At 46.2% G+C, this 26,805-nt stretch overlaps 1 protein-coding gene across 7 annotated transcripts in view; it reads left to right on the plus strand.

The window, feature by feature from the left end:
- TLK2 (tousled like kinase 2) overlaps window positions 1–26,805 on the plus strand; it is a 110,568-nt gene that overhangs the window by 6,786 nt on the left and 76,977 nt on the right. For 3 of the 7 annotated variants that reach the window (XM_055132656.1, XM_055132659.1, XM_055132657.1), the window contains exons 3-6: window positions 23,328–23,399; window positions 24,171–24,240; window positions 25,576–25,619; window positions 26,317–26,412. The exons of 2 other annotated variants lie outside the window; for them this stretch is intronic. In XM_055132656.1, coding sequence (XP_054988631.1) covers window positions 23,328–23,399; window positions 24,171–24,240; window positions 25,576–25,619; window positions 26,317–26,412 — 282 coding nt within the window. The remainder of the gene's footprint in view (window positions 1–23,327; window positions 23,400–24,170; window positions 24,241–25,575; window positions 25,620–26,316; window positions 26,413–26,805) is intronic. 2 more of the 7 variants (XM_055132658.1, XM_055132662.1) reach the window with 1 other exon arrangement.

Raw genomic sequence — 26,805 nt, forward strand, 5'->3', positions numbered from 1 at the left:
TGCTTTAAGTAGCTGCAGTCTTTGAACTTCCTGGTTATTGTAGATCTTAAGTTGCTTTTTAATTTTATTTAGGCCTTTTTTCTTAATGTGCACATTGAAAGTGTTCTTGCGTTCTTGGGTTTATATGCATGTAGTTTCCTTTTTATTAATATAATTTCTAATAATTGGTAAACTAAAATTTATTTTGGGACTTTGGGATACATATTGTGTTCTTCAGTTTAAAAGTTAAGGTTTTAGGGCAGAGTGATACAGCTTGTACAGGATTTGCCTTGCATGCACCGACCTGGGTTTGATCCCAGGCATCCCATATGGTCCCCCGAGCACTGCCAGGAGTGATTCCTGAGTGCAGAGCCAGGAGTCACCCCTGAGCATCACCGGTTGTAACCCCAAAAGTGTCCCCCCGCCAAAAAAAAGTAAGGTTTTGTTGTTGGATAGAGAAAAGTAACATAATTTGTTCTGAAACCATAACTATCTTTCTTCCTCTGTTCTCTGCCACTTTGGGGCGCATGTGTGTGGGGGAGAGGTTCAGAGCCTGTCTGGCTATGCCCAGGGCTTACTCCTGGCTCTCTTCTAAGGGGTCACTCCTGGTGGTGGGATTGAGTTAGGCTAGAGCCTTCCTCTCTGAACTTTTTCTCTGATCCCTGTTTTTGTTTGTGTATTTTGCCTGACAGTGCTCAGGGGTTCCAGGGCTCTGTGCTCAGGAGTCATTCTTGATGGTGCTTGACGAGGGGGATAGACTGGGGTCAGCTGCATGTGAGGCAAGCACTTAATCCCCATTCTCCCTTTGGCCCACTAGCTTCTCTTCTGTTTGTTTTGGGGACCACACCACACTCAGGCTTCACTCCTGGCTCTGTTCTCCGGGATCACTCCTGGCTGACTCCGGGGACCATAAGTGGTGCCAGGGATTGAACCTGGATCGGCATGTACCTTACTCGCTGTACTATTGCTCCGTCCCCAGCAGTTGCCACTCTTTAGGAGAACCTGAAACCATCATCTTAGGGCCCTTGAGATGATAGGTCAAACCTACTTGTTAGATTACTTTTTTGTTTGGTGGGGAGGGGACGGTCACTGGCCTGGTGATGCTCAGCGGTTACTCGGGCTCTGCACTCAGGAATCACTCCTGGTGGTAGCTCAGGGAATCATATGGGATGCCGGGGATTGAATTTGGGTCAGCCCCTTGTAGTGCTCTACCCACTGTGCTGTCTCTCCAGCCCCAAGCTTCTTTTCTTGAACTATCCTGGCTTGGGTGACCACATGGGACATCAAACCCAGGCACCAAACCCAGGTCAGCTGCGCACACAAAAATCACCCTCCCTGCTGGACTATCATTCTGGATTCTGGTCTCCTAATCTACGCTTTTGGGGACAGGGTGTTTGAACCACACCCCTCAGTGCTCTAGGCTTTCTCCTGGCTCTGAGCTCAAGGATCACTCCTATCGGTGCCCAGGAGACTTTATTCAGTGCTGGGGATTGGATCATGGCCGGCCGTGTGTGACACAGCACCTTAACGCCTGTGTTCTCTCCCTGCCCTCCTGTTTCAAAGTCTCTTCTTTAAGCATGGGATAACTCCCTTCCAGTAAAGTGAAACTGACTCTACCTGTGTTCGTATGTTTTCATAAGGACCCATCGCAGTTTATATTGCCTGTTCTGCTCTCATTTGACAATTTAAGAACAGGTGGTCTATGATTCTAGAATCTGTAAAAAGTTCAACTTTTACCCTTACATGCGCTAATACCTATCCCTACTTGAAATTTAATGCTAATATAATAGTAAGTACTTAAATGTGTGCCAGATACCGTTCCTTTTTTCTCCTTTTTTTTGCTTTTTGGGTCACACCTGGCGATGCACAGGGGTTACTCCTGGCTCCCCGAGTGCAGAGCCAGGCAGTGTTCAGGGAACCATTTGGGATGTCGGGGATCGAACCCAGGTCAGCTATGCATGAGGCAAGTGCCCTCCCTGTTTCTCTCCAGCCCCAGAAACTGTTTTTTTTTTTTTTCTTTTTGGGTCACACCTGGCGATGCACAGGGGTTACTCCTGGCTCTGCACTCAGGAATTACTCCTGGTGGTGCTCAGGGGACCATATGGGATGCTTGGAATCGAACCCGGGTCAGCCGCGTGCAAGGCAAACGCCCTACCCGCTGTGCTATTGCTCCAGCCCCAGAAACTATTTTGTTTGAACCACACTTGGTCATACCTGGGGGCTACTCCTGCGCCTCATTTGTTGTACTACCTCTCCAAGCCTCTTCTCACTTTAAAAGTATTTTTTATTTGTTTTGGGGCCACACCGGGCAATGCTCAGGGGTTACTCCTGGCTCTGTGCTCAGGAATTACTCCTGGTGGTAGTCAGGAAACAATATGGGATGCCGAGAATTGAACCTAGGTCAGCCATATGCAAGGCAAATGCTCTGTCCACTGTGCTATCAATCTGGGCCCTCAAGTCACTTAGAAAGAAATTGAAACCAGAAATTATAGACCATGCATTATGGGTGTATTTTGTGTGAGGCTGGAACTATAATCAGTGAATCTATAACTCAGAAGTCTGACATCAAAAGAGTGTTAACAGAATATATGTTTAAGTTCAGAGGAAATGTTGAGGGTGTCTTTTTGTATGTCCTACTCGCACTTACTTTTTTTTTTTAATAATAAATTTATTTATTTTTAATTAATGAATCACCATGAGGGTACAGTTACGGATTTATACACATCTGTGCTTATGCTTCCCCCATACAAAGTTCGGGAACCCATCCCTTCACCAGTGCCCATACTCCACCACCAGTAAACCCAGCATCCCTCCCATCCTCCCCAATCCCATCTCCCCCCACCCCACCCTGTCACTGTGGCAGGGCATTCCCTTCTGTTCTCTCCCTCTAATTAGCTGTTGGGGTTTGCAATAAAGGTGTTGAGTGGCCACTGTGCTCAGTCTCTAGCCCTCATTCAGCCCGAAACTCCCTTCTCCCACATGGCCTTCGACAACATTATAGTTGGTGATCCCTTCTCTGAGTTGCCCTTTCCCCAGAATGTGAGGCCAGCCTCCTAGCCATGGAGTCAAACTCCTGGTAGTTGTTTCTACAATTCTTGGGTGTTAGTCTCCCACTCTGTTATTCTATATGTCATAGATGAGTGCAATCTTTCTATGTCTGTCTCTCTCTTTCTGACTCATTTCACTTAGCATGAAACTTTTCATGCCGATCCACTTAAATAAAAAATTTGTGACCTCCTTTTTTCTAACAGCTGCATAGTATTCCATTGTATAGATGTACCAAAGTTTCCTCAACCAGTCATCCGTTCTAGGGCATTTGGGTTTTTTCCAGATTCTGGCTATTGTAAACAGTCGCACTTACTTTTTTGATTGTATTGATATGAAGAAATTTGAGTATGTGAGTAGCATTGAAAGGAGCAAAATGAGAGGCTGCAAAAAGTGGTACTGTTGATTTTGTCGCAGGAAGGGCTTTGGAGCCCCTCCCTTACTGAGCCTGCAGTGAGACTGTTGTGGGGGTGGGGCTGCCAGGGAGTGACCCTCATACTGTGCAGCATGAGAAGAGCAGATACTTGCATTGCTGTTGCTCAGGGCCACTCCTGTACTTGGGGTAACTCCTGGCAGTGCTTGGGGGACCATATTTAAGGTCCTAGTGCAGGTTGGCCTCATGCCCAGCAACCCCCTTAATCCCGTTACCATCTCTGCGCCTCTGATACGTTTATGACTGCATGTCTGTATGTTGGCTTCTCCCTTTCATTTACTTCCGTGCTGATTTGCTTCCGCCCTCCTCACAGGCACCCCTATATCACCTCAGGCCTTTCGCCCCCTGAGATTTCTCAACCTTTTCCATCCATAACAATAATCCCTACGGCTGGAGAGATAGCACAGTGGGTAGGGCGTTTGCCTTGCATGCAGCTGCCTGGGTTCGATTCCTCTGCCCCTCTCGGAGAACCCGGCAAGCTACCAAGAGTATCTCACCCGCGCGGCAGAGCCTGGCAAGCTACCCATGGCGTATTCGATATGCCAAAAACAGTAACAAGAAGTCTCAAGGTGGAGACGTTACTGGTCTCCATTTGCTCCCGCTTGAGCAAATCTATGAGTAATGGGATGACAGTGATACAGTGAACAATAATCCCAGGCACTTTCTCTAAAGGCCTGTCTGTTACATTTCTGAACTTGTCACCACCAGCCTGTGATCCCAGGGTTTCGATCTTTGCTGTGTGGGACGTCAGCAAACAACCTCATGTGTGTCCTTCCCTGCTTTTCTATTTGTCTGATGAACTTTCAGTTTCCTCTTTAAAACAAAATCCAGATTTTTTTTTTGGAGGGGGGGCAATGTTGGGGAGGGCTCCTCACCTAGCAGTGCTCAGGGCTTACTCCTGGTTCTGTATCCAGGGTTCCCTCCTGGCAGGGCTGGGAGACCATATGGGATGCCGGGGATCTGGCCCAGGTCGGTCATTGCAAGGCAAGTGCCTTCGCTGCTGTGCTCTCTCCAGCCCCATCTTCAGCTTTTCTAGACACCTCCATCCGTCTAGTCCTGTTCCCTTATTTAGCATTTGCTTTTATTGCAATCATCGTTTCCCCTCTTTGACTCCTTTGAGAATGTGGGTTCTCTGTGTCAGACGATTCACAGGTTCAGCATTATTGTACCAAGTGTTTTGGGAAAGGTAATTAAGAAGATGAGGTCACCTGTATAAGCATTTTGACAATCTTTTCTTTGCTATTTATTGGAGGGATAGTGTCTGACCCAGGTTCAGTCCTTATTATTTATTATTTATTTATTGCTTTTTGGGTCACACCCAGCGATACTCGGGGGTTACTCTTGGCGGTGCGTGGGGGACCATATGGGATGCTGGGATCGAACCTGGGTCAGTCGCATGCAAGGCAAATGCTCTGTCTGCTGTAGTAACCCTCCGGCCCCTGTAATGTATTTTAAAATAATGTCTGCTGTGTGTTTTGCTCTGTACCTGAGGCTGCTCAGGGCTGCTCTGGCCTTGGCACTCGGGTTGCAGTGCCAGAAAGTGACCATGTGCTTTGTGTGTGCAAGCTGTACCTCACCTGCTGAGCTCTCTCCCTGGCCGCTGCCTCTTTTTCTCCCTTTTGCTTTTGGGCTGTGTTTGTGCTTGGCATTTGAAGGGCCCTGCTGTGCCAGGGGTTGAACCCAACCTTTAGCCCTTTGAACCTCTTCCTTGACCCAATAATCATAATTTTTCTAGAGAAATTTTAGGTTTTCTGCAAGAAAATGAGGCAGGTAGTACAGAATTGCCATTTCCTCTTCCTGGCACCTCTTTGTTGGCATCTTGTATTACTGTGGTAGAGTTGTTACCATTGGATGTATCTGTACATTATTGTTGGCATTATTAGATAAAGACTTTGGCTAACAGTTTGCTGTTGGGGTGGGAGTGATAGTATAGCAGGTCAGTGTTTGCACAGGCTGACCTGGGTTGGGTTTGATCTCCGCCATCCCATATGGTCCCCAAGTACCTCCAGGATTGATTCCTGAGTGCAGAGCCTGGAATAACCCCCTGATCACTGCTAGGTGTGGCCCCCAAACAAAACAAAACCCAAAACAAAAATAACAGTTCATGCTCTTATATAACCTGTGGATTTGATAAAAGTAGAAGTCTCCTGTGTTCAGTTGTATATGCCTGTCGATATTTATATTGGAGGCCAGATTATTAAATCTGCTATATTTTACTAAAAAAATTTTTTTTGAGCCACACTGGTGGTGCTCAGGGCTGACTCCCTGACTCTGCTCACTGGCCAGGGATCACTCCTGGTGGGGTTTGGTGGGGAGGGTGTCATTGTGTGCTGGAGATTGAACCTGGGCCGGCCATGTGCAAGGCAAGCTGTGTCATCACTCTGGTCCTGTTGAATCTGTTTTAGATGGTCTTCATTGAGTCTGACCTTTTGTTCTTTTTTTCTTTTGGGTTTTTGGACTCTACCCAGCAGTGCTCAGGGTGCTGGTGTTGGAGGCCCTTCTCTGCAGTACTCAGGGACCTTGCTGTGCTGGGACTTGAACCCAGGGTAGAGGCGCCAGCCCTCAGCCATTTCCTGGCCCCTCTCTGTTCTTTTCTTTCCCTCCTGGTTTTGGGCCACACCTGGGCCATACTGTGGGTTTACTCCTGGCTCTGGGCTCAGGGATCACTCCTGGCATGCTTGGGAGGACCATATGGGATGCCAGGGGTTGAACCCAGGTCAGCTGTGTGCAAGGCAAACACTCTGCCCTCCGTACTATGCCTTCCGACTTCTTTATTCCTTTTGTGTCATTTGACCTTCTATCTGGAATACTTTTGGTTTTACCTCAAAGAACTATTTGATTTCCTCTAAAACATTTAATTTTAGCTTTCTTCCTTTCATTTCTTAATGGAAATAACATTGGCTTGCAGCTATCTGCAGTTTTCAGGTATATAGCATTTTGGTTTTAGTTAGCATCTGTATGTACTTCCTTCTGACCCCTGCCAGTTGTCTAGTTTCATGGAACTTTTTTTTGCTTTCTTTTTCGTGTTTTGTTTTTGGGCCACACCCAGAGATGCTCAGGGCTTATTCCTGGCCCTATGCTCAGGGATCACTCCTGGAGGTGTTTAGGGGACCATATGGGTCCATCCGTGCAAGGCAAATGCCCTATACCCACTTTATTGATTCTTGAATGGTTTTTTGCTAGGTCTGTTTATTTTTTCTGGGTTTGGGGCCAGCTTGATGGTGCTTCAGGGTTGCTCCGGGTGTTGCTCAGGGGATAATCCTGGAGGTGCCAAGGGTTCAGGCAGGGCACCTGCCTGCAAGGCAAGCACCTTAACCTGTGCGCTCTCGCCTGCTCTGTTTTGCTCGATTTAAATGTCTTGGTTGGCTATTTTCAGCATGTTACTCATTATTGCCCATGCGCTTCCATTATGCTCTCTTTGGGTTTGTTTTTCTTTTGGTTTTGTTTTTTGGGCCACACCTGCTGTGTTCAGAGGTATTTCAGGATGGTGCTTTGGGGACCATGCGGTGGTGAGCTCAAACCTGAGTCTCCACGCATGAAACTTGTGTTCTAGCCCTGTGACCTCTGTCCCTGACCCGAGTTAGGTCCCTTTATTTTCAGCCACGTTGCTGTTCTGTTGAAGGTAATCTGTCTGCCTATTTTTTAGTTTATTCTCTTTATCTTGGTTTTATACACAGGAATTTGGTAACAGAAGGTGTTTGATTGCTTTTTAAAATTCTTCTCTTGTGGAATACTACTTGGCTATAAAAAAAAAGTTGCAATCATGCCATTTGCTGCTGTGTGGATGGATCTGGAGAGTATCGTGCTGAGTAAAGTCAGAAGAGGGACAGACAGGAGGAACTCGCTCTCTGGACTGGGGAATACCAAATGCCTGAAGACACAGGACTGGTCCTCTGTAGGAAGCTTAGCATGGGGGTGGGGAGGGACACTGGGACATGAGGAAGGGAAGTGGACACTGGGGAACAGTGTGGTAAGGGATTGTGTTATTCATGAGGCCCTGTCACTAACAGTCCTGTAAACCATGGCTTCTAAACTGAAATTGAAAAAATTAACCCCGTATCTATTAGCCGTTAGTACTCACCCACCCCATTTTTTTTCTTGTGTTTTTATTTTTAGAAGCCTGAGTGTATGCTTTAAAAAACATATAGGGCTTTTTAAAAAAATATTTTGTTCTGTGCTTGGGAATTGAGTCCAGGGCCTCATATATGGCACACACTGCCACGAGTTGAATCCCCTTGGCCTCGTGGATTTTATGTATTTTTAATATTTTTTTATTGAATCACCATGAGATAGAGCATTACAAAGCTGTTCATGATTGGGTTCGGTCATATAATGTTCCAATACCCATCCCTCCACCAGTGTAATTTCCTAGCACCAATGTCCCCGCCCAAACCACCCCCCAACCCAGCCTGTCTCTGTGGTAGGCCTCTCTCTCTCTCCCTCCCTCCCTCCCTCCCTCCCTCCCTCCCTCCCTCCCTCTCTTTCTCTCTCTCTCATTTTAGGTATTATGGTTTGCAATACAGATGCTGAAAAGTTATCATATATATCCCTTTACCTACTTTCAGCACTAAGTTCTTGTCCAGAGTGATCATTTCCAACTAGTGTTGTCATAATGGACCCTCCTCTATTGTAACTACCCTTCACCCTCCCACACCCTCGTGATAATTTCATAGATTTTTTAAAATTAAATGTATTTAATTTTTTTTTGAAAATTAAAAAAAAACCAAACACATAAGCTCACCATGGTGTTGAGTTTGGGAGGAGAGATTTTCCATCTACCTCCTGCCCTCCTGTATGTCTAAGTAATGGAGTCTTAGTTTCCTTACAGTTGCTGAATCTACCTTGACATGTTATTTCCCAGAATCAGTGGTTTACCTGTATGTGAACTCCTTCAGTTTTTGATGTTATTGTTGTTGTTTTGGGGCCACAACTGGCCTCAGCGATGCTGAGGGCTGACTCATGGCCCTGTGCGCAGGACTCACTGCTGGCTAGCTCAGGGGACCATGTGGAGTGCTGGGGATCGGACCCAGGTTGGCCACGTGCAAACTGGTGTATTATTGTAAACTCCTTGTTACGTTCTATAGATCTGGTCGAAGCGTGCAGTGATGTGTATCTGTTTAAGCATTACCCTCAAATTCTTCTGTGCTCCAGCTGTTCATCCCTCCATTAAGTTTTGGCAAAAAGTTTTTGGTGATGGTGGTATTAGTGGTCCTGGAAATTGAACTCAGGACCTCAGACCTGGGAAGCCTGTGCTCTGCCACCAAGCAGCGGCCCTGACATCTGACATTGTCTTCGTGGTTTTGCCTTTTCTGGATTGTCGTATAGTTGGAGTGGTATGGTATATTGCTTCTTCGGATTGGCTTCTTCTGTAGTATATTTTTATTTTTATATTTTTGGTTTTTGGGCCACACCTGGCCACACACTGCTCAGGGTCACTCCTGGCAGTGCTCGGGGAACCATCTGGGTTGTAGGGATTGAATCCGGGTCGGTTATGAAAGGCAAATGCCTTGTTTGCTGTACTAATGCTCTGGCCCTTCAGTATAGTTTTTAAGTTTTCCCCATGTTTCTTAATAACTTGATGTTTCATTTGTTTCTAACACTGGAATCTATTCATTGTCTGAATGTACCACAGTTTTCCACTCACCTTCTGAAGAACATTTTGGATACTTACAAGTCGTAGCATTTACTGAGAAAGCTGTTATAAGGATCTGTGGAGGTTTTTGTGTAAATGGTTGAATTGCTTTTATTCTGCTTGAGATTCATTGCATGCCCCCTCCCCCGCCTTGTTGGGCTGCTTAAATTTGTGGATCGTTGTATTTCATCAGTTCTAGAATATTCTGTCATTTCCTCAGATACTGACTCTATTTTGTCTTCTCTCGTGCTCTTCTCTCCTCCCCCTCCCTTGTGTTGTCTGAGGTTAGTCGTGTGCGCCTGGAGTCCTCTCTCTCTCTCTCTCTCTCTCTCTCTCTCTTTGCTTTTTGGGTCACACCAGGCGATGTTCAGGGGTTACTCCTGGCGCTCTGCACTCAGGAATTACTCCCTAGTGTTCCGGGGAACCAATGGGATGCTGGGAATCAACCCGTGCTGGCTGTGTGTGAGGCAAACGCCCTACCCGCTGTGTCCCCGCCTGTCTCTTTTTAAACATCTTAAATGCTCATTCTGTATTTTCTCTGCCTCTTGCTCTTGCTCTTACTTTCTGTTACTGATCTTTAGTTCCCAGAACTAAATATTGAGTAGTTTTTCTGACTTATCAACCGCTTCATAATTTCTCTTTCAAGTTGTCTAATCTACCATAAACCTGTGCGTTGCATTTCCATGACAGCTGATTTATTTTGGGGATGCTTCTGTCCTGAGTATAGTCCTGTGCTGTTTATATTTGTCTTTTTTTTTTTCTTTTTGGGTCACACCCGGCGATGCACAGGGGTTACTGCTCTGCACTCAGGAATTACCCCTGGCGGTGCTCAGGGGACCATATGGGATGCTGGAAATCGAACCCGGGTCAGCGCGTGCAAGGCAAACGCCCTACCCGCTGTGCTATTGCTCCAGCCCCTGTTTATATTTATTTGTTTTGAAAAATTTGAGTCAGAGCAGTAGGGCACTTGCCTGTGCTCAGCGGGTTCAATCTCCAGCATCCCATATGGTCCCCACCCCTACCCCCCTACCCCACCCCAGCACTCAGGGATAATTCCCTAGTGCAGAGTCAGGAGTAATCCCTGAGTATTATGGGGTGTGGCTCAAAAATAGAAACAAAAGCAATTTATTTTGTTGTTTGGGCCACACCCAAGACTGTGGTGGGGGAGGGGTGTTACTCCCAAAGTACCAAGGGATCATGTGGCGCTGGAATGCAGGAATGAACCTGCGCCTCCTGTGTGCAGAGCATATGCTCCGCCCACGGCCACGCCCTGTCACCCGGGTGCCTACTCTCTGCACCTTCTTGATTAACTATTCAGTTCACAGCTGCACAGCTGCTCTGCTTCTGCCTCCTCCACTCCCCCTTGCCGCCTTGTCTCCCTCCTTCTGTCCTTTGGGCCACACCTGATGGTGCTCAGGGCTTTGTCCTGGCTCTGTGTTCAGGAGATTGAACCCTGGTCAGACAAGGGTGCCAGGCAAGTGCCCTGCCTGCTGTCCTGGGGTTCTGCCCAGAGCTGCTACTTTTGTATTAAAGTTAGCAAACACTCTCAAACAAATCATTTTATTTTGAGTGCTGGTTTGGTTTTTGAATTCTTATCTTATGGATTTTGATGTAGTCATAGAGTCATTCCTGTTTTCCTTTTTCCTTCTTCCTTCCTCTCCTGCTTTTCCTCCTCCTCCTCCTCCTCCTCCTCCTCCTCCTCCTCCTCCTCCTCCTCCTTTTTTTGCTGTGCTAGAGATTGAACCCAGAGCCTCACATATGCAGAGCATTTGTTTAACTACTGACCACATTTCTGGTCCCATTTCATGTGTTTGATTTTGTTTTTGGACCATACCCTGAAGTGCTCTGAGGTTAATTCTGGCCATTGGCACCAGAGATCATAACTGGGGTTCTGCATACAAACCGTGTGCCTCACCCTTCCACTTTGTCCCTCTTGTCACTTAATAGTTATTAATATGAATGAAACTAGTTAATGCTTATGAATTGTACATGAACTCTTGTGCCACAGTGGGTACATTTCTCATTTTTTACTTCTTACTGCTTCCTTCCTGTATATAGTCTATATTATTGTCATATGTAGCCCTTAGAGCCACTCATGTCAATGATTTTCTTTTTACTTTTAAATAAGTATTAAAGTTCCCCCCACCTCCACCACTTTATTGTTCTGTTTTTGGGCCATACCTGGTCATGCTCAGGGGTTTGCTCCTGGCTCTGCACGTAGGAATTACTCCTTGTGGTGCCCTTGGGACAATATGGGATGCTGGGGATTGAACCTGGGTCTGCAGCGTGCAAGGTGCAAGGTGTCACTATTAAGTGACAATACTGTCTCCAGCCCCAGTAATAAAGTGTTTCTTAAAACTTCATTGATTGTATTGCTGATAATTGAGTATGAGCATGCTCTGTCCCACTGAGACATATCCCTGGCCCTTGAAGCTTAATTTCGCCCCTCCCTTAATGTTTGTTGTCATGGTGATGGGAGTTGTGATACTCATCCACTTAGTTGCTCTGGGCCAGAGACTGCACACTTTATTTACTTATCCACTTATTTATATAGCTTTAGGGTCACCCCTGCAGTGCTTTGGGACTTTTCCTGTCTGTGCTTGGGATTTGCTCCTGGTGGTAGTCAAAGGACCATGTAGTATTGGGGAGCCTGTTCAAAGCTTGAACTCAGTCCTGCACACTTGATCTCGGTGGTGGGTGGGAGAGGGGAAGGCCATACCTGGCTGTGCTCAGGGCTTCCTCCTGGCTCTGCACTCAAAGATCACTCCTGGCAGCTTGGGGGACTGTGCTGGGTGCTGGGGATTGAGCCTGGGTCAGCTGTGTGCCCACTGTTTTATCGCCCCCGGCCCCTGCACTCTTGATTATGTGCCGGTGATGCCCGGGATTGTGCACTGCCTGGGCTCCAACTCAGCTTCACACGAGCAAGGCTGGTCTGTGCCACGGAGTTGTCCCTGGGCCACCTTACAATTTAATTTATTTCCTTGATTTTATTGTTTTGCTTTTGGGCCACACCTGGTGGTGTTCAGGACTTAGTCCTGACTCAGTGCTCTGGGATCCTCTTTGCAGGGCTCCAGGGACTGGGTGTGGTGCTGGGGACCGAGCAAGGCAAGCATTTTATTTCTATCCTAGCTCTATGGCCCCCAATTTCCCCCCTTTTGTGGGTGTGGGGAGCCACACTCGTGGATGCTCAGGGGTTACTCCTGGCTCTGCGCTCAGGAGTGACTCCTGGCAGTGCTCAGGGAACCATGTGGGATGCCAGGGATCGAATCCGGCTCGGCCACATGCAGGCAAGTTCTCTACCTGTTATATTATCGCTTCAGCCCCTCATTGGCCCCTTTTATTTTTAACAAAGCATAGGTTAATTCTCAAGTAGTAGCAGCAAGTGATTGTTCAGGTTGCTGTAACAGAGCTTTATTTAAAACCACGATTACTACAATGAAAGTCCTCTGAAGACGATCAGCGTTGGCCATGTAAGATAACGAGGTGTGGTTGGGGTGAATTGATCATTGACAGAATTCTACAGAGGGCAGATATGTGACTCTTATCACATAAGATTGTTGCAATAGTTGGTGTGGATTTAGTTTTTGTATTGCCTGACTCCAGGGGAATACTAAGCATTAATTGTCAAATGGAAATGCAATTTGAAGCCTGGAGTAATAGTGTTCTTGCTTTGCACTCAGCTGACTCAGGTTCCATCCCTGGCACCCCATATGGTCCCCTGAGTCTAACGGGTGACCCCTGAACATAGAACCAGAAGTAAGCTCTTAGCACTGCCAAGAGTGGTCCTTCCACCCCCCAAACAAAGTAGAAAATGTAATCTGAGGGGTCAGAGAAGTAGTACAGTGGGTAAGTACTACTCACTGCTGATACAGCTTCAATCCCTAGCACCCCATCTGATCCCCTGAATACTGCCAGGAGTGAGCCTTGAGCACGGAGCCAGGAGTAAGCCTGGAACACAGTCTGTATGGCTTAAACACCCCGCCTCCTCTGCCCTCCAAAAAGTCATCTGAGGGACCAATCAATCTAAGGAGATGGTGCCTCCAGTTTAAAACACTTTCCTTAATTGTAGGGTTTGTGAAATTGCTTGAAGGGCTTGAGTGCATGCTTTGTGACTTGAACTGGAGAATAGTACCCGAGTAAGGTGCCTTGCATCTGGCAGGTCCTGGTTGAATGTGGGCACTGCCAGAGATCACACAGCCAGGAATAGCCCCCAAACCTGCTTTACCCACTTTCCCAGAAAGTTCTGTAGCTCAAGATCAGTTTAAAAGTCACTAACAGTTATTAGAGTGCAGATTAGAGCACATTGCTTTGTGTGGTAACTCCTTTTTACAGGAAGTATTTGAGCAGAATAGTCTTTCTCTCTCTCTCTCTCTCTCTCTCTCTTTCTCTCCTCCCCCTCTCTCATTTTGGGGTCATACCCGGAGATGCTCTGCACTCAGAAATCACTCCTGGCCATTTGAGGGACCATATGATATGGGGTGCCGGCCACCTATCCACTATACTATTGCTCTGGCGCCATGTAGCTCAGCGCAGGGAGCTACTCTGACCCACCAAGCACCTTTCGAAAGGACGCAGCAGAAGGGTGGAAGAGGGGCACGGTAGAACAGGGGCAGATGCTTGTCTTGCACATGGCAAGATGGGGTCAGTTCCTGGGCCCCCAGTTGCCCTCCCCCAAGCCCAGCAGGGGTGGTTGCTGAGCATAGAGCCAAGACTAACCCCTGAGCACTGCTGGGTGTAGCTGCCCCTCCAATATGTAACAAATAAAATATTTGACAGTTGAGGAACTGGTAATAATTTTGTAGAAGGATTTGATTATCTTTTACTTAGTCTACAGTCTGTTTCTGGCTTTGTTCTAATGTCTTTTATAGTTGCTTGGTTTGCTTTGTTTTAGGTAAAGTTTCTATCAAGAGTCATGCACGAAATTTAGATATGCTTTACAAATTAAAAAAAAAACCTCTGGGCTGGAGTGATAGCATAGCGGGTAGGGCGTTTGCCTTGCACGAGGCTGACCCGGGTTCAAATCCCAGCATCCCATATGATCCCCTGAGCACCGCCAGGAGTAATTCCTGAGTGCAGAGCCAGGAGTAACCCCTGTGCATCGCCAGTTGTGACCCAAAAACCAAAAAAAAAAAAAAAAAACAAACACAAAAAACACACACACAAAAAAACCTCGTGTGTGTGTGTGTGTGTGTGTGTGTGTGTGTGTGTGTGTGTGTATTTGATTTGGGCCCATACTTGGTGGTGCTCAAGATTCTACTTTCACTGGTAAAGAGGTGGATGTTGGAACATTGTGTAACTGAAACCCAATCATGAGCAACCCTGAACTTTGTATCTCATGGTGATTCTATTAAAAAAGAAAAATTCTACATTCAGCTCTGTGTTCAGGTGGTTGCTTCCTGTGATGCTTATGGGACCCTTCGTTGCCGGTGACCAAACCTGGGTCTCTTACTAAACGCAAAGCATAATTCAGCCCTTTGAGATAGTTCTTCAGCCCTAGACCTGTTTATAAAAAATTGGAGGGTGGGGCTGGAGTGATAGTACACTGGGGAGGACATTTGCCTTGCATGTGGCCCACCTTGGTTTGATCTCTAGCATCCCATATAGTCCCCTGAGCACCACCAGGAATGATTTCTGAGTGCAGAGCCAGGAGTAACCAGGTATTCCCCCTAAAAAAAAAAAAGCGGAGGGGGAGAATGGTTTGGGCCACACTCTGCTGTGCTCAGGGATCACTCCTGGTGTGGATGGGGGTTGGAGGACCATACGCCGCCTTATGCTGTGCTGGAATTGAACCTGAATCAGCTCTGCACAAGGCAAGCATTTTACCCACCGTACTGTCTCTCCAGCCCCTATTACTATTATTGAAGCACTGTCTAAGCACTGTCATCCCGTTATTTATTGATTTGCTTGAGCGGGCACCAGTAACGTCTCCATTGTGAGACTTGTTATGGTTTTTGGCATATCAAGTGAGTACGCCACAGGTAGCTTGCCAGGCTCTGCTGTGCGGGCGGGATACTCTTGTTAGCTTGCGAGGCTCTCCGAGAGGGACAGAGGAATCGAACCGGGGTCGGCCATGTGCAAGGCAAATGCCCTACCTGCTGTGCTATCACTTCAGTCCATTACTACTATTATTATTATTGTTTAATTTGTAGGAGCCAAGTCACTCTTAGTGGTGTAGTAATCAGGGGCCTCAAAACCCACTTTTATTTATTTATTTTTATTTATTTTATTTTTTGGTCGCAGTTGTTGGACTCAGGGCTTACTCCTGGCATTGTACTCAGGAGTCACTCCTGGCAGTCTTTGCTGTGACTTGCACTCACCTAGAAGCATACCCCAATTTACCTTTTGGAAGTGATTGGGAGGGGATCTGGCTCTGTTCAGCAGTGATCCCTCACAGTGTTTCAGGGTACTTGTGATACCAGGGATTCAAAACAGGGTCAGCAAGGCAAGTGCCTTAGTTGTGTCTCCAGCTCCATCCTAAATATTTTTTTCTATCACTTTTATCACTTGTCATCCCGTTGCTTATCGATTTGCTCGAGTGGGCGCCAATAACGTCTCCATTCATCCCTGTTGCGTGCTAGTGTAGCTCAGTGGCATCTGCTTGCTCCAGGAACACGAAGAGCCTCAAACTGTTCATTCAGGGTCTTGACGAAGAAGTCTGACCATCTCATAGGTGGGTGGCTTGGTGTTCTTTAGATGTCCCATGGAATCCAGTCTTTCACAGCTCTAGTCCAGTGGTCATCTCCAAATCGCATTACACGTCCAGCCCATCTGATTTTCGATGCCTTGGTTAATGAGACTGCATCACTGATTTTCGATGGAGGTTGGAACTATGGATTCCATCTCTCACTAGAGTGAAATGTGATATTCCAAGTATAGCTCTTCGGATTCCTCTTTGGGATACCCGAATAGCGTTCTTAATCCTGTTTTTGTAGGACCCAGATCTCTGAGGCATATGTTAGTGCAGGAAGAATGGTGAAGTTGAAAAGATGTGCCTGGAGCTGGAGGTTCTTCGTCCTCTTAACCACTTCTTCATTGCTTTTGAAAGGTGTTCCACGCCTCTCTCTTCCTCCTGCGCAACTCAGGTGCCAGGTCGTTCGTCATGTTGAGCTCTCGACCTAGGTACACATGACTGCTGCATTCAGAGATGTTTGTTCCATTGGGAGCAAATGGAACATCAGGAACCAGTCTGTTTCTTATGAACATTGTCTTCGTGAGATTCAGCTGCAGTCTAGCCTTTCCACGCTCATGGTGGAAGTCGGCCAGCATTTGTGCTGTTTCGCTAATGTTTGGTGTTATTAGAATGATGTTGTCAGTGAAGCAGAGGTGGTGTAGTTGCTGACCGTCTATTTCCACTCCTATTCTTTCCCATTCCAGTTGTCACATGACGTTCTCGAGGGTGGCACTGAAGAGTTTTGGTGAAATGGTATCACCCTGCTGAACCCCTCTCTTTACGTCAGTGATCACTTCCTTGTAGAATGGTGAGATCCTGGTGGTGAATCCATAATACAGCTTTCGGAGGATCCTGAACACCCTGAACATTTGGCTAGGGCTTCAATGACCGCTTCAGTCTCAGCAGAATCAAAGGCCTTCTTTAAATCAATGAACGTTAGACAGCTGTACCTTGAACTCTTGCAAAACCTCATTGAGCTTGGTCACTGTGTGGATATGGTTGATCGTGCTGAATTCTTTTCTGAAACCGGCTTGCTCACATGGTTTTCCTTCGTCTAGTGTTCTGCCAGTCCCATTCAGGATGACTTGAGTGAGTAACTTGTAGATGATGGACAGACAACAGGCAGATTGGGCGAGCCGATGTTGTTGATGTCTCCTTTCTTGTACAACAGAATGGTCCTGCTGGTTTTCCATTGGGACAGAACCTTGCATTCAGACAGGTAGCGTGTGAATTGCCAAGCCAGTGTATTGATGAATACTGGTGGCAGGTGTTCGGGTCTGACCTCGTGCTGTACGCTTCTTTACTGACAAAATGGCATGTGAGATTTCGGAAGGGAGAACACTGGGAACGACATGTCCATCCTGCGGAATTTGGTATGTGGGCAGGTGGACGTGGCTATCGAAGAGATCCGAGTAGGAGTCCTGGATATCCTTTTCCATTGCCCTTCTGGAAGATGTGATAGATGCATCAGGATGTCAGAGGGCAGTCATCTTGGTCTTATAGCTGGCAAAGGACAGGGGAGTGTTGCGAATACTTTTCTCAGCTTCTGCTGTATCAGCTTCTGCTCCTCTCTGAGGTCTTCCTTTATCCTTCCCTACACAGCTTTGCCAGCGCAGACGTTAGCTTGTGATTGCCTGAGGCTCGCGCCAAACCTTATTGGCAGATGAGCTCGAGAGTTTCCGAAGATGGGCGTCTTTTTGTGGCTTTCTCTCAGCGTTCCTCACACAATCATGGAGGTGCTGAACCAGTCGATCGTATTCCTCATCAATGTCAACGACAGCATCTTCCATATTGCCACAATAGTGCCAAAGAGCTCCCAGTGGATGGTCGTTCTGGGAGTTTTCTTCTTAAACTTTGCAGCCCTTTCTCCCCTCTCTGTGAAGAAGAATTTCGCATGAAGGAGACTATGGTCTGATCCCATTTGGAATTTTGGGACAACGGTGACATTGGTCAGGCAAAACCATCGATTGAATATGATATGGTCAATTTTGTTGCGCAACTGTCCACCAGGAGACTCCCATGTCCAACTTTTATTATTTTTAGTGGTGTTTTATAATGGATCCTTTAGATTTTTTTTACACTCCCTCCCTCCCTCCCTCCCTCTCTCCCTCCCTCCCTCCCTCCCTCCCTCCCTCCCTCCCTCCCTCCCTCCCCCATTATTATTATTTCTTTACTAGACTGAATACCTTGTACTGTTTGTCCTGCCTGGCTGGAACTCCCATAGAATGTTCAGGATTTATCAGGAGTGTCTTTTTCCAGATCTGTGAAAGGTCTGTTCACTCTCGACCTCTAAAAATGATGTTAGCTGCACTTTTTTGGCGGGGGTAGTTTCACTTTAGCAGACTGAGAAAGTGTTTCTTTTGTCTTCAGTTTTGGATTAGTATTTTGTTGTTGTTTTGGGGCCTCACCCAGCAGTGCTCAGGCTTACTCTTTTTTTTTTTTTTCTTTTCGGGTCACACCCAGCGATGCACAGGGCTTACTCCTGGCTCTACACTCAGGAATTACTCCTGGCGGTGCTGGGGTACCATATGGGATGCTGGGAATCAAACCCTGGTCGGCCGCGTGCAAGGCAAACGCCCTACCCGCTGTGCTATCGCTCCAGCCCCAGGCTTACTCTTGACTGCTCCGGAATCACACCAGGCAGGCTCAGGCAGGGACCTTCTGAGATTCCAGGGATCAAACTCAGGTCAGCTCCATGCAAGGCAAGCGCCCTACCTGCTGTACTATCGCTATAGCCCCTATCTTTTTTTTTCTTTTCCTTTTTATTTATTTTCTTTATTTCTTTATTATTTTTTGGGGGGGTCACACCTGGCGATGCACAGGGGTTACTCTCCTGACTGTACACTCAGGAATTACTCCTGGCGGTGCTCAGGGGACCATATGGGATGCTGGTAATTGAACCCGGGTCGGCTGCGTGCAAGGCAAACACCCTACCTGCTGTGCTATTGCTCCAGCCCCATATTTTTTCTTTATTTATTTTAAAAATTATTATTTTGTTTTGCTTTTTGGGCCACACCGGCAATGCACAGGGGTTACTCCTGGCTTTGCAATCAGGAATTACCCCTGGCGGTGCTCAGGGGACCATATGGGATGCTGGGAATCGAACCCAGGTTAGCCGCGTGCAAGGCAAATGCCCTACTCACTGTGCTATCACTCCCATATTTTAAGCCACATGTTAGCTTAGATGAGAAATAGGTGGGCATTGAGTCCTGGAACATTACCTGAAATGCTACAATTTTGTGTAATGAAAATAAAACTAATATACACCAGGGAGGAAAATTGAGGATTATGATAACATGTGCCTATAGCAGAAGTTGCTAATGTGTAACTCATCATAATTCTCTTAGATGACATTTAAAGGTTATTAGAGTCTAAGGGTCCGCAGACCTTCTACCTTTCTTTCATTGATGGGGTCATGTTACTCGCCTACCTACACGTTCATCTTCTTGAACTTATTTTAGTTTCAAGGGTCTTCCTCCTATTTAATTTGCTTGTCTTCTAATTTCTTCTACTTTCCCTGTTGGTTACAAACTGTAAAACAAAAGCCATCAAAACTCACCCATTATTTCTATCGTTTTCAACCATTCTTTTTTTTTTTTTGCTTTTTGGGTCACACCCAGCAATGCACAGGGCTTACTCCTGGCTTTGCACTCAGGAATTACTCCTGGCGGTGCTTGGGGGACCATATGGGATGCCGGGGATCGAACCCAGGTTGGCCGCGTGCAAGGCAAACGCCCTACCCGCTGTGCTATCGCTCCGGCCCCATCAACCATTATTTCTTAGAATATTTTTCTACAACTCTCTCTCACCCACCTCCCTTCTCTCTTTTGGGTTTATTGGGTTACACCTGGCGATACGCAGGGCTTACTCCCGGTGGTGCTTGGGGACCATATGGGATGCTGGGGATTGAACCTGGATTGACAGCATGCAAAGCAAGTGCACTACCGACTGTCTTTCACTCCATTCCCCATCCTCTTGATCTCGTTTTGTTACCAGTTTAGTGCTGTGTTTGACAGTTTTTCACGTTTTCCTGAAGATCTGTTTATTTTGTTTTCTCTGATTTTCAGCTTGTGTAATCTATATTTGAAGTTATTTTTTTCCTGACAGTTCAGTTCTACTCTTTTTTTCTTTTTGGCTTTTTGGGTCACACCCATCGAAGCTCAGGGGTTACTCCTGGCTCTGCACTCAGGAATCACTCCTGGCTGTGCTCGGGAGACCATATGGGATGTTGGAGATAGAATCCTGGTCAGCCACATGCAAGGTAAATGCCCTATACCCTACCCGCTGTACTATCGCTCCGTCCCCTCAGTTCTCTTGAGCCTCTCTTCAGTTGTAGCACTGTTGTCCCGTTCATCGATTTGCTCGAGCGGGCACTAGTAATGTCTCCATTGTGAGACTTGTTGTGACTGTTTTTGGCATATCGAATACGTCATGGGTAGCTTGCCAGGCTCTGCTGTGCGGGCAGGATTACTCTCGGTAGCTTGCCAGGCTCTGTGAGAGGAGCGGAGGAATCGAACCCGGGTGGGCTGCGTGCAAGGCAAATGCCCTACCTGCTGTGCTATGGCTCCAGTCCATCTGTTCAGTTGCTGGCTTTTTGTTTTTTTTTGCTTTTATTTGGTTACACTCAGTGATGCTCAGGGGTTATTCCTGGCTCTGCACTCAGGAATTACTCCTGGCGGTGCTTGGGATGCCAGGGCAAGGGAATGCCCTACCCACCGTACTGTCACACCAGCCCTGTTGTATTTTTCTTTTTCTTTCTTTCCCTTCCTCCTTTCCTCCCCTCCTCCCTGCTTCCCTCCCTCCCTTCCGTCCTTCCTGATTTTTCTTTTATTGACTCACTCTCAGGGGGACCCTTCCAAACCCTTACATAGGTTTCAGCCATACAGTGCTCCAGCACCCATCCCTCCACCCATGTACATTTCCCAGCATCAGGGTCCCCAGTTTCTTTCTACTTGTTGCCATAGTGTCATCCATATCTTTCTGTATTTCTTTGATCATGGTTTCCTCCATGTGTGTTTGGTTCTTGACCACACCTGGCTCTGCTGTGGGGCTGCCCTGGTGTCTGGGGACCCCGTGGTGCGGGGGCTTGGAGCCAGGCCTCCAGCTGCCAGTGGGGCTCGGCGGCTGTGCTGCCTTGCGGGTCCGCAGTTGCTGTCCTCAGTATTTTGTTATATCTAACATGGTCTTTCTCGCAGGTCATTTCTTTTTCCCTTTTCTCTTCCCTTGTTTGTATGCATCTTATTTACCTGCTTCATGATTTTTTTTGGAAAGTAGTGTTTTAAATGATAGCATTAATCAACTTTGGGTACTAATTTCTCATTCTACCCCTGGGGGCTTTTACTGTTACTTGCTGTGTGTTCCGTGACTGGCTGGATCAGTAGTCTGTCTCGCCTGCCTATTCCCCCGGCAGTCAGCCTCTGCTGGTGTTCCTCGGGGAGGTTTGACGGTTTGCAGTTACCCTGGGTCGCTGGTACTAGGAAGGGTCCCTTGAATTGCCCAGACAGCTCTATTGTTTCCAACAGTGCCCTGCATTATAAATTCTTTTGAAAGTAATCAAATTGAATGGGGCTCCTTGGAAGGAAGAGAGTCTGAGGACTGGAGCATGTCTAGATTTTTTGTTTCCTGGTTTTAGTTCTACAAATTTTCCGGCTTGCAGTCAACAAGGTTTTACCTCCATAATATCCATGAATCTCATTATAATTGTCTTTAATCAGAACGTGCATTTTTTGGATTATTTTCTTTTGGGGCCACTCCCGGATGTGCTCAGGGTCACTCCTGAAGGTCATATCAGTGCTGGGGATCAAACCCAGGTTAGTCGCATGCAAAGCGACAGAAACCTTACCCCCACTATTCTTCCTCTCCAGCCCCTTTTGGATTTTTTGCCACGCCAAGGAGAGAATCCAGATTCCCAGACTTGTACTGGGAACATCCATCATTCTTGAAAGCAACATGAAACTCAAACTGTCCACACTGTGGAGATGAAGTCAGGACCTTTGTAGAGATTTGCTCTTGGTTGTTTCTGCCTTTTTCCTGGGGGACAATACGGGTCAGGATTCTGGGGGTGGGACACACACCAGTGCTGGGCGTGGGCTTGGCTTGTCTCTCCTGGTCAGGCCCCAGTGGGGAGGACTGTTGTGGCCCCAGGGTTTACAGTGTTTTCCTTTCCTCAGGCAGAGCCTCTGCTCCACAGGGGTGGTGGTGGGGGTTCGGGCGGAAGGGAATACACTGCCTTTGCTGGTGCTTGCCTGGGACTCAGCCACCGGGGACTGGGGACCAGACAAGAAACCGGATGTCCTCCTTATCCCAGGAAGTGCTTTGATCTCAGCTGGGGTCCAAGATGGGAGGGGCTCCCTCTTCTTGACTAGCAGTCTGAGGCCTTGCTGAGATGGAGCAAGGAGCCAGGCCGTGGACTGGGTTCAAACATCATAGACTTGCACCTTTCAGACTGGGTTTTTATGGATTTTATTGAGCAGTTGATTCTCCACTTGTAAGTTGCCCTGAAAGACTATTTCTAGAGTCTTTGGTTTTTTTTGTTGTTTTGGGGCCACACCCTGCTGCGCTCAGGGCTTGCTACTGGCTCTGTGCTCCGGAATTGCTCCTGGCAGTGTGGTGCCAGGGATTGAACCAAGGTCGTCCGCATGTACAGCAAGTGCCCGCCCTTCTGGACTATTGCTCTGGCCCCTGAATGGAGGTTTTTTGTTTGTTTGTTTGTTTTTGCTGTTATTTTCACCAGTTTCACTGAGAAGTGGTTCAGCTGAGCTCCAAGCTATTGTCAGGAGTCAGTCTTTCACAACTTTGTGGTGCTGGTTTTTTGTTTTTATTTTCTTTTTAAAAGGGTCACATCTGCAAGGTGCTTTGTACCGTGGGATACTCCAGCCCTTTGAGCCATATTTCAACCCTACAACTTTGTTTTTGAATTAGCAGTCAGCTTCCTTAAGGCATGACTCGGGAAAGCATTTCCTATGGTCCCTGACCACCCTTTATAAGGCACCCTTGATGAATCCCTTAGTATCCTAACTTTAATATCTTAATATCTCCTGCCTCAAAGAAGGGTTGGAGAGAATGATTTCCCCTGCTTATTCTTTTTTTAATTTTATCTTATTTTTTATTTTATTTTTTTGGTTTTTGGGTCACACCCGGCGATGCACAGGGGTTACTCCTGGCTCTTCACTCAGGAATTACCCCTGGTGGTGCTCAGGGGACCATATGGGACGCTGGGATTAGAACTCGGGTCGGCCACGTGCAAGGCAAACGCCCTACCCGCTGTGCTATCGCTCCAGCCCCTCCCCTGCTTATTTTCTAATAAATTTGTTACATACAGAAGTAACTGTATTAGGGAAATGTGCATAAGTTCTGAGTTTGTGAAGGAAATGAAAATACTGAGGTTTCTGACATGTGGACACTCACTGTTTTACGGTTGATGAGTTCTTTTCAGGTTGGCTTGGCTGGCCTTGCCGCTAATTAACTCTTGCCCTTTTTGACCAGACTTAGACATCGGATCAGCAGATTCTTCAGTGTTGGCTGTCATCTTAGTTTCTTTTGATTTCCATTTTTCTTTTCCTCTCCAGGGGCCACTCAATAGTGAGTCTTCCAACCAGAGCTTGTGCAGCGTGGGGTCCTTGAGTGATAAAGAAGTAGAGGTAAGGAGCTGTGTGCACTGTAAGACCTTTCCTGTTCCCTCATCTGCCTGGGTGAGAATCAGCTCTGCAGAACTGCAGAACGGGTCAGTTAGGGTCTGTGTGAGTGATCCCCATGGGGCTGCGTGCCCCGTGTCTGTCCAGCCCATGTGGCCCCGACGGGTTCATTAGCAGCCCCTCAATGTGGGTCTTGCCCCCTTGTTTGTTTTGTTAAGTTGTTCTCAACAAATAGCAGATTTGCAGTTGTAGCTGAATCAGCTTGATCACCCTTAACTTCAACTCTCATTCCTCGCATGGAGTGGGTTAGTATAGCCTCACAGAATCAAAAGATTTTTTTAGGCAGAGAATTTAGATGCTTAGATATGGGTTTAAATTTGCAAGTTGAACTTAGTAAGTTAGAACCAGTTGAGTAAGCAGGTAGTTCGTGAGGAAAAAAAGGATTTGATTTAATCTCTTTTAAGAGTAGAAATAACGTAACAGCTGTTTTTTGAGAGCCTGCAGTCTGCTAGCTCTGCATACAGTATAGGTACTTTTAAATAAATGGCCTATTTAAATTTCACAGCAACCCTGTCCTACAGATGAGCAAATTGAATCTCTGATATTGTCGGCATTTGTCTAAAACTATGTTGCTGATTTGGTTCCAGATCCTGTACAGTGATTTAGGGCTTGTTTGCTTCAGATGAGTCTCCTTTAAGTTTTATATTTTGTACATGGTCTCTGTTTTTCATAATGTGAAAAATTTAACAAAGTGCTAATTGTGATATATTTTAACAGACTCCTGAGAAAAAGCAGAATGACCAGCGAAATCGAAAAAGAAAAGCTGAACCATATGAAACTAGCCAAGGTAGTAATAATTTCACACCAGAGAAAATAGTTTATTGAAATAGTTTTTTAAAAGAAAAGGAAAATACTAAATTCTTATGTACTTAGGTAGGATTTTCCAGCTCACACTAAATAGTGTACAGGGATTCCCAACAAAGGAGATTTGTGTATCTTCAGGGAATACCAGCTGTTTATTATAGATTTAACATTTGATATACACTTGACAAAACTGTCAGTTCTTTGGGGACTTTTGTTTTCCCAAATGCAAGATAACGATCTCGGTCTCACCACAGGCTCTCCGTCAGACTAAGCCAGTGTTGTGTAGAGAAGAGGTTCCATCGGAGTTGTCACCATCCTGAATTAGAGCAGTGATTTGTTAGCGATGTGCCACAAGACTGGTGGCACCAGCATGGCTTGTCCTTCCCTGCTCTTCCTCCGCACCCATTTGTTAAGTTGAATACTGGGACCCGGTGGAATAAGCCTGTAAACATGGTAGTCATAATATTATGTCCAATATCTTTATAAAAATTTAGGAGAGAATGATTGGTTTGGGTTCCCCAAATTGAAATTTCTTAGAATGCGTTTTCTCCGCTTTTTCTTAATTCCACAAAACATTTCTTTTGATGGAGATGATCCTCCCGCAGAGACAAGATCACTTGAAGTATTTGTGTAAAGTAGCAAAAACCCTTTATATATTTTTAAAATAAAATTGATTATTTTTTTTTTTTTGGTTTTGGGCCACACCTTCCTTGCAGTGCTCAGGGTTCACCACTGGCTCTGTGCTCAGGAATCACTCCTGGGAAGGCTCAAGCGACAATATGGGATGCTGGGGACCGAACCCAGGTTGGCTGCATACACAGCCAGCGCCTTACCCGCTGTATTGTCACTCAGGTCCCACACCCTTTAATTCTGCTAAGTTTTGTTTTGCATGTATTTTTGTGGGGGAGGCATGAGGGGACATTGGGCAGAACCTGGCTGTGCCCAGGGATCACTCCTGGCAGGCTTGGGGGACCACATGGGGGACCCAGGATTAAACCTGGATCTGCCACACGTGCAAGGCAAGTGTCTTAGTCATTCATTGGACTGTCTCCACAGCCCTGTGTGACATTCTTTGTTCTCTTAGTTGAGGGAAGGATATGCATTGTAGATTAGTTTTATTTTGGGTATCTTAAACTGAAAAAATTCTTTCTCTAGCTATTCAAACTCTGTTTTTAGGATACAGATATTTTGGCTCATTTAAAAAAGTAAAGCCGACTTTCATATTGATGACCCACTGGTGCTGTAATTGAATATGAAGTACATGTTGGTGGTTTACATGTGTATTGGAAAACTATACTTACTTTGGTTTCATTTTCAGGGAAAGGCACTCCTAGGGGACATAAAATTAGTGATTACTTTGAGGTAAGTTTAATTTTTAGAAAAACAATCTTTAGTGATTTTTTTTTTTTTAAAGCTAAATCCTTGTGTCCGTTTAAGGCTTTAGGAAGCATTGTTGCCTTGACTCTGCGTTCCTCCTTCCCCTCAGTGTCATTAACAGTCTGCTCCACCTCCCTGTCAGAGGAAACTGTTGCTGCCTTCCTCCATTTAAAGTGATTGTGTCTTGTCTGTGATGATATAAGCATTCACAAATGAGGCGGTTTTCTTTTGGCCAGGCTAGGATTCACGGCTTATAAAGGTGGAAGTGGAATGACTTTGGCTCTTCTTTGATCCTTTCCCACCCCATTAGCCCAGTGGACCCATCATTAGTGATTGCTAAAGCAGACATGGACATCCACTGTGTCTCTGTTCTTGCTTTGTGTGTCAGGGGGTGTGAAGGGGAAAACGTTCTTCGCTTATGTATCCGTAAAGCCATATGTACCTTCAGCTTTCTAGCCATGTTTCCTTTATATCTTGGTATATTTCAGCTGGTGGTCTTTCTTAAAAAATCTCACTGAAAAGACAGCAGCGTTTAACATACGTGGCATTTCTCTGGCATGGTTGTATTGTCTTCACGGGCCATATATAATTTAGACCTGTTTGTGTATTAATCTATTACTCTCCTTATCTGAAGCACAGTATTGTTTTGAATTATTCATATCCATTTTTCCCTGTTGGCCAGTTTGCTGGGGGAAGCGGGCCAGGAACCAGCCCTGGCAGAAGTGTTCCACCAGTTGCACGATCCTCACCGCAACATTCCTTATCCAATCCCTTACCGGTAAGCATCCACCTGGAGAAATATGACACCGTTACAGGAGACCCAGGAACACTCGAGCAGTTTCCCAAAGGGGACGGATGGTACATTAAGGAGAAAGGTTCATAGTATTCCTTGTGAATCACTTATTTATGTTCCAATATAGATCAATAAATTAACTTATTATAAGAGCTAGTCCTACCCCCAGCATAATAAATCATATCTAATCCTGTAGATCAGTGTTTTGTCAATTGAAATGATGTCCAGTTCAAACAGTATTTATTTTTTTTTTGCCAAACTCACATGTTTCTGTAACTATATTATTGTTTTTGATTTGTTGAGCTTCTAGGATTCTCATTATTTTCAAGATTACCATGATGTAGTGAAGAAGCTAGTATAAGTTTGAGATAGGTTTGT

This window comes from Sorex araneus, chromosome 3 (genome assembly GCF_027595985.1).
Source record: "Sorex araneus isolate mSorAra2 chromosome 3, mSorAra2.pri, whole genome shotgun sequence".
Classification (NCBI taxonomy): domain Eukaryota; kingdom Metazoa; phylum Chordata; class Mammalia; order Eulipotyphla; family Soricidae; genus Sorex; species Sorex araneus.